Below are 12,134 nucleotides of genomic sequence, written 5' to 3' on the forward strand. Positions count from 1 at the left end.
AAAAAAAAGTTATCTAACTTTGAAGTGTTATTATTATTATTATTATTATAATTTAGATTTAAAGAATAAAGACACATGTATAGAAATACTACTATTTTTTTATTTTAAAACCATTGAATGTTTTTTTAAAAACTTTGTTGGTTTTAGGGTGGTTTTATCCTGTGCTATTCAAAGGCCCATTTTTATTTTATTTTATTTTATTTTAACCGAATCACAAATTAATTAAATTGATTACTTGGTGATAGGAATTTTAGGAATTGCCTAAAGAGGATGATTATTTTATAGAATGGTTATTATTAATTTTAGAATCTAAAAGGAGATAATATTTATTTTTTATTAAAAAAAAAAATAAATATATATATTTTTGGTTGTAAAAAAAGTTTAAATTCAAAAACAAAAAAAAAAAATTAACAAAAATAAACAAACAAACAAACAAATAGATAAATAAAAATATTAATTCTCCAAATAAAAATGAAATATAACAAAATTTACCTATTACATTTAATTATTTCTATGGTCTTCTGCTATTTAATACCTTTTGCCTTTGCTAGTCTTAATGAGGGTCCAACTAATCCTGCTACTATTTCCTCAACCACAACTCCTTTAAGTATGTATTTATTTCTACTATTATATTTTTTTGTAGTATTATAATATATTGACTATTATTTTATTATAGATTGCACAGAAATTATTTGTGAAAAAATATCAAAATGTTCTTTCCCACATATTATTATCAAAGATCCAAGTAATCCATGTTGTTTATTATGCTTTTAAACTATAGTCCTATTATTATTTTCATTATTATTTAAAAAACTAGTTCAATAAAATATATATTATTTGCATTTCCATTGTATTTTTTTAAAATTAAAAAAAATATTTTATTTTTTCTTTTTTTTTTTATTTTTTTTTATTTTGAAATTATTTTTTAAATTTTTTTTATTTTTTATTTAAAAACTAATTACATATTTATACATATTTAATTTATTTCAAATAAAATGACCCAAATTAATAAATGTGAAAGATATACATGGACACAAACATTAAATGATTGTACCATTTCAATAAAATTAGATAATCCAGTTAAATCCAAAGATTTATTAATTAAAATTGACAATGACCATTTAACAGTAAAAAACAACACAAATAACGATACCATTATCAATGGTAAATTACACAAAAATGTTAAAAAAAATGATTGCAATTGGACTTTAGGTAAGATATCAAGTTAATAATGTAAAAAATAAATTAAACAATATTAATAATAATAATGATTTATATACATTTTTAGAATCTGGTAAAAATATTGAAATCGAATTATGTAAATTAAAAGGACAAGAATGGTGGGCCTCCATTATTGAGGGTGAAAATGAAATTGATGTTACTCAAATAAAACCACAAAACTCTACATTATCAGATTTAGATGGCGAAACTAAAGCAATGGTCGAAAAGATGATGTATAATCAAACTAGAAAAGCTCAAAATCTTCCAACAACCGACGAGTTAGAAAGAGAGAAAATTTTGGAAGACTTTAAGAGTCAACACCCAAATATGGATTTTTCAAATGCTAAATTTAATTAAATTTAATATCCTTTTTAACCTAAATATGTAAATTCTAATAAAAACACACACTTTTTTTATGCGCCAATTTTTTTTTTTTTTATTTTTTTTTTTTTTTAAATTATTTTTTAAATTTTAATTTTAATTTTTTTTTTTTTTTTAATTTTTTATCATAGTTTTTATTGTTTATTACCTATTTATTCATTTAATTAAGCTTATATATTTATATTAAATAATAATAATAATAATAACAATAATAAAAAAATAATAACAAAGTAATAAAATAAAATGTATATTCAAGATATTGTTATAGATGGTTTTAAATCATATGCAAATAGAACAGTTATAGAGGGATTCGACCCAACGTTTAATGCTATCACAGGTTTAAATGGTAGTGGTAAAAGTAATATTTTAGATTCAATTTGTTTTGTATTGGGTATTTCAAATTTATCACAAGTTAGAGTTGATTCACTACAAGAATTAGTTTATAAAAAAGGTCAAGCTGGTATAGTTAAAGCAAGTGTTACAATTACATTTAATAACTCTGATAAAAAGCAATCACCTGCTGGTTATGAACACTATGATGTTATTACTGTTACTAGACAAGTAAGTTTTAATTTTTTTTTTTTTTTTTCATTTTTTAATTTATATTAACAAATAAGTTATTTATTTTTAGGTTGCAATTGCAGGTCGTAATAAATATTTAATTAATGGTCATACTGCACAACTATCAAGAGTTCAAGATTTATTTCACTCTGTACAATTAAACGTTAATAATCCACACTTTTTAATTATGCAAGGTCGTATTACTAAAGTATTAAATATGAAGCCACCCGAAATTTTGTCAATGATTGAAGAGGCAGCAGGTACTAGAATGTTTGAGGTTAAAAAAAGACAGGCATTAGTTACAATTGAAAAGAAACAAACCAAAGTCGATGATATCAACAAAATTTTAGCAGAAGAAATCACACCAACATTAGAAAAACTCCGTGCCGAGCGTACCTCATATATGAAATTTACAAACAATCAAACCAATATCGATCGTCTTCAACGTTTTATTACCGCTTATGAATACTATAGTAATGAAAAGAAAATGGAAAGCTCAGATTTAGAGGAAGTTAAAACAAATTTAGAAAATAGTCAAAAGAGAAAGAAAGAATTAACATCACGTTTAAGTGAATTAAAACAAAAGATTTCAGAGATGGTTAAAGAAAGAGAGAGAGAGTCTGGATTGGATGAAATGGATCAAAAGGAACAAAAGCTCGTTAAAGAATTGGTTAAGCTTCAAACAGCATACAAAAATCAAAAAGAATTATTAGATAAGGAGGAAAATACTATTACAAATATCGCTAGTAATCGTGAAGAAGTCAAACAAGGTATTCAACAAAAGCGTGTAGAAAAAGAACAATTTGAAAAAAAGATTGAATCAATTGTGAATGAAAATCAACAACTTAATAACGAGTTAAAACAGTTACAAAGCAGACAACAAGCAATGACTACTGGTATCACAAGTGGAGGTGAGGGTGCCGGTGAAGATGGCTCATACACTGAACAACTAATGGAGGCCAAAAAGAATGCTGTAAATGCCTCAACCACCATAAAGCAAGCTGAATTCCGTATCAAGCATTTAAATAGTGAATTAATTACAAAAAGAAAGTTGGTCACCCAAGAGCAATCTGATCACAAAAAACTTCAACAAGAATATGATAATGTTGATAAAGAAATCCAAGCACTTTTAAAACAACTTGAATCACTCTCTGGTAATAATAATAAACAACAAGAGCTTGTTGAAAAGAAACGTCAACTAGAACCACAATGCTCTAAACTTCGTGAAGACGTTGGTAATTTATCTGCACAATTAAGTGGCTTAGAATTTTCATATACCGATCCATCAAAAGATTTCGATAGAAGAAAAGTTAAAGGTATTGTCGCCAATTTAGTTTCACTCAAAGATTCTGAAACTGCAACTGCTTTAGAAATTTGTGCTGGTGGCAAACTTTATAACATTGTGGTTGAAGATGACAATACCGGTAAAGCTTTACTTTCAAAAGGCCAGCTCAAGAGAAGAGTTACACTTTTACCATTGAACAAAGTTGAAAGTCGTTCAATCGACCCAGCCAAAGTTAAATTAGCCCAAAAGATTGGTGGTGCTGATGGTATAAAGCCAGCCATTGACCTTGTGCAATTCGACAAAGAACTTTATCCAGCAATCAACTATGTATTTGGTTCAACATTTGTTGCCAATGATAAAAAATATGCTCAAAAGACTGCATTCGATCCAAACATCAGAGTTCGTACAATTTCATTAGAGGGTGACGAATATAATCCATCTGGTTCTTTAACTGGTGGTAGCAGACCATCAAGTGGTTCAATTTTAACTCATATCCAACGTTTAAATGAAAACAATAGAAAACTTCGTGACTGTCAACATGAATTAGAATCTGTAAATACCGAACTTTCAAAAATTAGATCATTGGTCGATAATTTCAATCAATTAGAACAACAAATTTCAATCAAAAAACATCAACTTCATCTTACAAAACAACGTTTAGAATTAAATCCACATCACCAACTTTTAGAAAATATTAAAGAAATGGAAAACTCAATTAAAACCGATACTCTTTTAATTGAAACCTCAAAGCAAAAAGAAACCGAATCATTAGAAAAAGTTGAAGAGTTAGAAGCAAATGTTAATAATTTTCAATCGATTAGAGAAAAGCAACTTAAAGAAGTTGAAAAGAAGATTCAAGCTCTTAAAGAAAAATGCAATAAATCAAATAAATTAGTAAAGAGTGAAAGTGTTGTTATTGAAAATCTTGATATCGAAATTCAACAAATGGAAAACGAATTGGAATTACTCTCTAAAGATGCTCAAGGAAATGAAGGTGAAATTTTAAAGATGAGAAAAGATTGCGAAAAGATTAATCGTGAAATTGTAGAACTCAATAAACAATTGGATCACATCAGAGAAACCCTTTCGGAAAAGAGAAGAGAGATGGCCGATAAAAATGAAACTATTCGTTCATATAATCACGAGGCAGAAAAAGCTCAATTAGAACTTACCGATATTGAAATTAAATATACATCATATAATGCAAAGATTACCAGATACAACAAAGACCGTACAGACGCTGCCAAATGGTTAGAGGCTACACTTAAAAAGAATCCATGGATCGCTAATGAAAAAAAACTATTTGGTAAACCAAATGGTGATTTTGATTTCAAAGCTATCAACCCAGAAAGAGCCAATGCTGAACTTATTAAACTTCAAGAAGAACAAGAAAAACTTTCAAAATCCATCAATCGTAAGGTAATGAGCATGTTTGATAAAGCTGAACAAGAGTATCAAGAATTAATGGAAAAAAAGAAAATTATTGAAAATGATAAAAGAAAGATCGAACAAGTTATCAAAGAATTGGATGAAAAAAAGAACGAATCACTTCGTAGCACATGGAAAAAAGTAAATAAAGATTTTGGATCAATTTTCTCTACTCTCTTACCAGGTACATCCGCTAAATTAGAACCACCCGAAGGTAAAACAGAATTAGATGGTTTAGAAGTTAAAGTTGCTTTCGGTGATGTTTGGAAGGAATCTTTATCAGAATTAAGTGGTGGTCAAAAATCCTTGTTAGCACTTTCTCTTATTCTCTCACTCCTCTTATTTAAACCTGCCCCAATGTATATTTTAGACGAAATCGATGCTGCTTTAGATCTTTCCCACACTCAAAACATTGGTATGATGTTAAAACAACATTTTACCTCCTCCCAATTTATTGTTGTATCACTCAAAGAAGGTATGTTTAATAATGCAAATGTTTTATTCGAAACTAAATTTATTGATGGTGTTTCAAAAGTCCATAGAACTGTTTTCAATCAATCAAATAGACAAAGTTCAAAACCAAAAAAATAAAATAAAAAATAAATAAATTCAATTTTATTTATCGTTTGTAAATTAAAAAAAAAAAAAATAGTTTTAATAGAGATACAATAAATTTTTTTATTTTTTTTATATAAATTAAATTTTTATATTATTACTTTTAAAATTTAAAATCGAATAATAGAAACTAATAAATATTAATTAAAAGCATTATTATTGCTATATAAATATGGTGTATTAAATTATTATTATTATTATTATTATTATTATTATTATTATTATTATTATTATTATTATTATTATTATTTATAAATAGAATTTTTATTATTAATTTGTATTATTGAATTTCGTTACGCTCTGTATTTCTTGGTTCAACTTTCATTGATTGTTTATATAATTCATTTTCGGTTGATAATTTAAAGTCTTTTAATAATTTTGTAATTTGATATACTGGTTGTAAATTATATTTTGCATTTTGGAAACTTTGAACATTTGAGATTGAACCATAAATTAATTTTCTTTTACCGAAATTAATATAACCTTGAATGAAATCTGGATTACCTTCTTCAAAGAAAGTTAAATCGGTTAAATAAACACCAAGATATGGTAAACATGGTGGATTGGCTTTAGCTAAAAGAGCACGGTATTCTTTATATGATTGAGAACTTGAAAGTTGTTGTTGTAATTCTGCGTAGACTTGTTGGGTATGTTTTGGCATTTCTTCTTTGGTGAATTTTAATCTGTGAACTGATGAGGCGTTTAAACCAGAGAGAATGGCCATAGAAGTGTTAAAATTATTTAATAATTTCATGGAATACTCTGCTATTCTAATGAATTTTGCCATAATTCTAGCTCTATCTTTAACTCTCTCATATGAAAGAATTGATGTTGCTGTCCATTGTGAAATTTCATTGAAACGGTTAATAAGAGTTAATACATTTGGTGAACGATAACGCAATTTTGGTTTATTCCATGATTGATTTAACAATTCTGTAGATTTAATATTTGAAAAGATTTCAAAGTCCATAAGTGTTAATTGTCTTGCAATCTCTTCTTCTTCAACTGAGAAAATATCTAAACTTGCTGACCAAATATTCTTTGGTACCTTTGGCTCTGGTGCTGGTAATGTGAATACTGCTGTTGGAGCTTTTCTTTCATCTGCTGTTGATGGAATACCTTTAATCTGCAAATTTAAAAATGAAGAAATAAAAAATTAATATTTATATTACAATTAATATTATTAATAATTATTAATAGTTACCTTTGAATTTAATGCTTCAGATAAAATTTTAGCATGTGACATATTACCAGATTGTCTCATATTTTCATAAAGTGATTTTACATTTTGAATTAATCTATCATTGAAATCAGAGAAATAATCCTTGATCCAAGTTCTAATTACATTAGCAACACGAAGTTGAATTGGTACAGCACTCTTTTTCCATTCCTCGATTGATTGGCCAGGCTTTTGTGGTACATGATAACGTTGGATTAATTTTTCTAAAAGAATTTCTGGAGTTGTAAATGATTGATAGGTGAGAAGAAAAGTTTTGGTATATTCTAGATCGTGGTTGTTTTCTGGTGTTAATAAAATTACTAATTTGTTTAATGATGCCGCTTTAACTTGAGGTTTATTTGGTTCGATTGATTTTGGTTGTGAGATTGAAAATGATGATAAAGATAAGGAGCTCATAGATTGGTTAAGATTTGGCGAGTCTATATTTGTGCCTGTTGTTGCTCCAGTCGTTTTTTCTTTATCTTTTTCTTCAACATATATAATATTTGATTCTGGTTCTTCGTAAATATTTACATCTTCGCTCATATCAGTTGATTGTGATTCTAGAAAAAAAAAAAAAAATATATTAGTGACTATAAAACAAATAATAATATGATAAATTAATAATTCTCTCTTACCATCTTTAAATAAATTGAGAAATGCTAAATGCTCTTCTAATTGTTGTTGTGAATCTCTATTTTTATCATCTAATGCTAATTGGAAAACTCTGTCAGAATCTTTAATTGATGCTCTTAATAATGTTAAAAGTCTACTTTCACTAATTGCGTACTCTGGATATTTTACACCTGCTTCTTCTTCCAAAAGCTTTCTTGAGGTATTTAAACCTTCGAATTGTAAATGTTGAAGAATTAATTGTAACATTGTGTCACGACCAATTAAAGGGTCGAAATCAAACTGGGTCTCTTCAGAGGCATAAGTTTGACCAAAAGAGATTGCTCTGTTAATTGGTTTTACTCTTTCCATTAAATCCAAAACCTCTGGGTGCTCTTTTAATGATCTAACAGTCCACAATGATTTATCAATTTTATTTGCACCATTATCCTGGGTTGCTGCTGCTGCTTGTGCTGCTGCTATATTACCGCCGCTACTGCTACCAATACTATTACTATGGTCTTTAGATTCACGATATGATTTTGGTGAATCTGGTGCCATATCATTATCATTCTCTAAATCCTGTGATGTATATATATTTTGAAAGTTGGATGGTGATGAAATTGGTGTTCTTCTAATACCTCCACTATTCATTAAACTTGTACCTGAGTTTGATCTATTTAATAATGATTTGACAACATTGCTTTTTAATGTTTTTTTACCGTGTAAATCGAATGCTAAAAAATAAATTAATGAATTAACACATTTTGAAATTATTAATTGGATTTTTTTATTTCAACTAAACACTTACATGATTTTGAATTTGGTGAGGAACTTAATCTACTTGAAGGTGATACACATTCCCCGTTTAAACCATTACTACTAACACTTGTACTATTACTAATCTAAATTTTATTATTTATAATTAATATTTTATTTTTTAGATATTATCCCAAAAACTATATTACAATACTTACTGACATAGGATTTGACATTTTTATTAAAATTAAATTAAATTATATAACAATAATTTAAAAGAAATTTGTATTTATAAATATTTTTTTCTTTAATAACCCAAACTATAAATTTTTTTTTTTTATGATTTAATAATGGGTGTTTCTATGTGAGATAATTTGTGTGTGTGTGTGTGTATGTGTGTGTTTGAGTTTTGTTATTGGTGTGTGTTATTGTGTATTTTATTAATGTGAGGGAGTGTTATTTATCTTTTTTATTTTTCTATTTATTATTATTTTTTAATATAATTAAAAAAAAAAAAAAAAAGAAATTTTTTTTTTTTTTGATAAACAACCAAATGATTTTTGATTGTAATTATTGTACAAATAGGATTAATAAATATAGAAAATAAATAAAAAAAGAAGATAAAAATAAAAAAAATAAAAAAAAAAGAAATATTATATAGTACAAAGCAAAAACGAATTATTGAAAAAAAAAAATAAAAAAAAAAATTAAAAAATATAAAAAAAAAAATAAAAAAAATTTTAAAAAAATTTAAAAAAAAAATTAAAATAAAAATCAAAACATAAAATAATTATTATTTTTTTTATTTTATTTGTTTGATTTATCAATATAGTTAAATTAAAAACACTCAATTATCATTTTGGTAATCAATCATTGAAAATTTTATTTTATTTTGTATTTTTTTTTTCAAGAAATATACAAATAATATTGAATTATTATAGAAAAAAATGAAATAAACAGGCAGATATTTAATTGATTTTCCCACTAAAATTATAATATTAGATATCTATGGTGCAAAGCAATGTATTTATCCCAGTTTTGATTTTTATTGATAGAGTTACCTGTTTTATAAAATGTATTCAAATGATTTTATTTAAATTTAATGATTGAGGATAATTAGAAAAAGGTAATATATAACCAAATTTAGTTAATTAATCTTTTTTTTAATATTTATAAAAAAAAAAAAAAAAAAAAAAAATTTAAATATTCGTTTTTTTTTTTTTTTTTTTTTTTAAAAAAAATTAAAAAAAATTAAAAATATTTTTTAATTTTAAAAAAACGAAAGCATATAAATACAAATAATGAGTGTAAAAACCAAAAAAATAGATCAAAACTATGATGTTATAAATTTAAATGGTGTATCATTATCAGGTGGTACTATAACAAAACCAACAGCAACAAATACAGATAAAAAAAATGAATTATTAGAGGGTAAACATCTTTATATAAATAGATTAAATACAGCATTTATATTAACAATATTTTCTTAACTTATAATATAGAGGAATTTTTATTAATTGACCAATTAGCCAAAAATGCAGCTGTACATTTAAATAAACTTGTAAATCAAAAACAAATGTAAATTACAATCAATTTTTAATTAGATAATTAATAATAATAATAATAACAGCTATAGTAATTGATAACTATAGTTATAATAACTATATAGTTTTAGAATTATATTAATAAAATTAAATTTATTAAATTTAGTATAAAAGAAAATAGTGAATTAAGTGAAACTAAAAAGATATTAAAAAAAGAATTTAAAGATTCAATACCAAGTAAATTAGAGTTATTAAAAAAGAATATGAAACCAGTTAAAGAAAATGCATCAGTTTTAGAAACCAAACAAAAGAAGAAAGTTAATCACGAAAATAAAAAGAGATGGTATGGTTTTGGAGAGGGTGAAATAACAGACGAGATGAAACAAGAAGCCAACTTAATCAAATTACAACAATTTATTGACCCAACAAGAAGATTTAATAGAGACGCTGTTAAAGATTTACCAGAGCATTTCGAAATTGGTACTTTTGAAAACAGTCATGTCGATTACTTTAACAGATTTACAAATAAAGAAAAGAAGCGTGGTGCATTGGGTGATATTTTAAATAACGAACGTGCATTAAAATATATCGATGATAAAACTGAAAAGATAAAATCAGATACTCGACAATCAAAAAAAATTAGAAAATATTAAATAAAAGAAATATATTATATAAATATTCTAGAATATAATAAGAGAAATAATGGTTTATTTATTGGAAAAAAAAAATAAATCATTGATTTTTATTTTAATTTTTTAGTTTTTAGTTTTTTAAATATTTAAAATAGAATACATAAAATACAACATTTCGAGATAATTAATTGCTGTTTACGCTACGATTGTTTCTAAAAACTTCCATAAAGTTTAAAAAATCTCGAAAGCTATTTAAACGAGGGGGCATTTGTTCAAAAAATGATCTCTTTGGTTTTGAATTTGAATTTGAATTTGTGTTTGGTTCTTCTTTATTTAATGAAGTTTCTGGTTGTTCTATGTTCTTTTTATTAATTGTAGAGAATGGAGCTCTGCACATTGGACATACTTTTTTACCATTATCCATCCATTCTTTGATACACTTATAACAATAAGAATGTTGACATTCTAAGATTCCTATTTCTACTTGATTTGTCATTTCATTAAAACATATTACACAATCATTTTCAAACTCATCTACAATCTCCTCCTTTTCTATTTTAATGATTTCCTTTTTTTCCATATTTACATTATTATTATAACTACATATATTTTTAAATAATTGTGTATGATCTTTGTTTATACAAACAATATTATTTCTATTATTAATACTATGATTGTTATTTATTCTATTAATCATTCTATTACTAATATTATTACTGTTACTATTACTATTACTAATGCTATTGCTATTACTATTACCAATACTATTAATACTATTACTATTACTATTACTATTACTATTACTATTACTATTACTATTACTATTACTATTACTATTACTATTACTATTACTATTACTATTACTATTACTATTACTAATACTAATACTATTACTATTGCTATTACTATTATTATTTATTCTATTATGTATAGATGTATTATTTATATTGGAAAAGTTATTAAATTTATTAATTAATTGGGTTACTTTTTTTGAGCTGTTTATTTCAGAATTGGAATGTGATGTATTTGTAGTGGTCACTGTAGCTGATGGAGTATGATTGTTAACTATTGAACTGGGTTTATTCATTGGGGACTGTGGCACTGTAGTTTGAATATTATTTGTATCAGTGATTGTATTCATTTTATTTATAGAATTTGGTTGTAGCTGAGTGTTATTATTTTGATTTTTCAATATAGGGTGTGTGTTTTTTAAAACATCATTTTTAATAGGGTTTTTTTTTTGATTATCTATTTTATTTTCAAATGAATTTATTATATTTGATATTCTATGAGGTGATGTTTTTGATGTTGTAGAAGTTGTGGGTGTTTTTGATGTTATTGATGTTGTTGGTGATGGGGATGGTGATGGTGATGGGAATGTAGCTATATTATTTTTATTTTTTACAACTACTCTTTGAATTTCAATATATGAACTATTTGTTTTTTTTAATGATTCATTATTGTTTTGTTGTATTGATAATTGTTCAAATTTTTGTTTTAGTTGTGAAATTTTATTCTCTGATTTTATCATATTAACTATTAAAAAATATTATTAAACTACTAATATAAAAAATAAATTTTATTATTTGTAGGAAATTTAAAAAATGTTAATTTTTTTGTTTTTTTTTTTGTTTATTAAATTTTAAAAATTAAAATTATTTAATTATATTATTTTTTTTTAATTTTAATAATATCTTTAATGTATTATCATCTTAATGCAATCATTAACACATAAACACATATCATTCTAACACACAAATAATCACCCGACACACACATAAACACAAAAAGCAAGAGAAAATATACATCACACCCACATTTAAATACCACAATGTGGGGGAAAACAAAAATTTAAATTTAACTACACACATTAAATA

The 12,134-nt window shown here is 24.8% G+C and overlaps 6 protein-coding genes across 6 annotated transcripts; 4 read left to right on the forward strand and 2 right to left on the reverse strand.

The window, feature by feature from the left end:
• Positions 1–471: 471 nt before the first annotated feature.
• Positions 472–774, forward strand: DICPUDRAFT_149694 (uncharacterized protein; the record flags this gene model as incomplete). Its single annotated transcript, XM_003285740.1, has 2 exons — positions 472–607; positions 677–774. The coding sequence occupies 2 exons, from the start codon at positions 472–474 to the stop codon at positions 772–774; spliced, it is 234 nt and encodes a 77-aa protein (XP_003285788.1).
• A 221-nt stretch (positions 775–995) lies between these two features.
• Positions 996–1,578, forward strand: DICPUDRAFT_29910 (uncharacterized protein; the record flags this gene model as incomplete). The annotated part of the gene is made up of 2 exons (XM_003285741.1): positions 996–1,212; positions 1,289–1,578. 2 exons carry the CDS (start codon positions 996–998, stop codon positions 1,576–1,578), a joined length of 507 nt encoding a protein of 168 aa, XP_003285789.1.
• Positions 1,579–1,845: 267 nt separating this feature from the next.
• Positions 1,846–5,467, forward strand: DICPUDRAFT_29916 (uncharacterized protein; the record flags this gene model as incomplete). The annotated part of the gene is made up of 2 exons (XM_003285742.1): positions 1,846–2,163; positions 2,234–5,467. The coding sequence occupies 2 exons, from the start codon at positions 1,846–1,848 to the stop codon at positions 5,465–5,467; spliced, it is 3,552 nt and encodes a 1,183-aa protein (XP_003285790.1).
• A 65-nt stretch (positions 5,468–5,532) lies between these two features.
• Positions 5,533–8,690, reverse strand: DICPUDRAFT_46357 (uncharacterized protein). The gene is made up of 5 exons (XM_003285759.1): positions 8,300–8,690; positions 8,134–8,227; positions 7,349–8,059; positions 6,696–7,186; positions 5,533–6,617 (listed from the first exon to the last, which is right to left on the reverse strand). Exons 1-5 carry the CDS (start codon positions 8,315–8,317, stop codon positions 5,772–5,774), a joined length of 2,160 nt encoding a protein of 719 aa, XP_003285807.1. The 5' UTR covers positions 8,318–8,690; the 3' UTR covers positions 5,533–5,771.
• Positions 8,691–9,382: 692 nt separating this feature from the next.
• Positions 9,383–10,278, forward strand: DICPUDRAFT_149698 (uncharacterized protein; the record flags this gene model as incomplete). The annotated part of the gene is made up of 3 exons (XM_003285743.1): positions 9,383–9,512; positions 9,584–9,659; positions 9,792–10,278. The coding sequence occupies 3 exons, from the start codon at positions 9,383–9,385 to the stop codon at positions 10,276–10,278; spliced, it is 693 nt and encodes a 230-aa protein (XP_003285791.1).
• A 163-nt stretch (positions 10,279–10,441) lies between these two features.
• Positions 10,442–11,788, reverse strand: DICPUDRAFT_76724 (uncharacterized protein; the record flags this gene model as incomplete). Its single annotated transcript, XM_003285760.1, has 1 exon — positions 10,442–11,788. The coding sequence occupies one exon, from the start codon at positions 11,786–11,788 to the stop codon at positions 10,442–10,444; it is 1,347 nt and encodes a 448-aa protein (XP_003285808.1).
• Positions 11,789–12,134: the final 346 nt, after the last annotated feature.

Source organism: Dictyostelium purpureum, assembly GCF_000190715.1.
Source record: "Dictyostelium purpureum unplaced genomic scaffold DICPUscaffold_53, whole genome shotgun sequence".
Taxonomy (NCBI): domain Eukaryota; phylum Evosea; class Eumycetozoa; order Dictyosteliales; family Dictyosteliaceae; genus Dictyostelium; species Dictyostelium purpureum.

Coding starts and splice junctions, on each gene's coding strand:
- DICPUDRAFT_46357 (XM_003285759.1), bottom strand. Junction 7,187..7,348: donor TCTCAATTTATTTAAAGATG/GTAAGAGAGAAT, acceptor AAAAAGATAAAG/AAAAAACGACTGGAGCAACA. Junction 6,618..6,695: donor CTGAAGCATTAAATTCAAAG/GTAACTATTAAT, acceptor TTAAATTTGCAG/ATTAAAGGTATTCCATCAAC.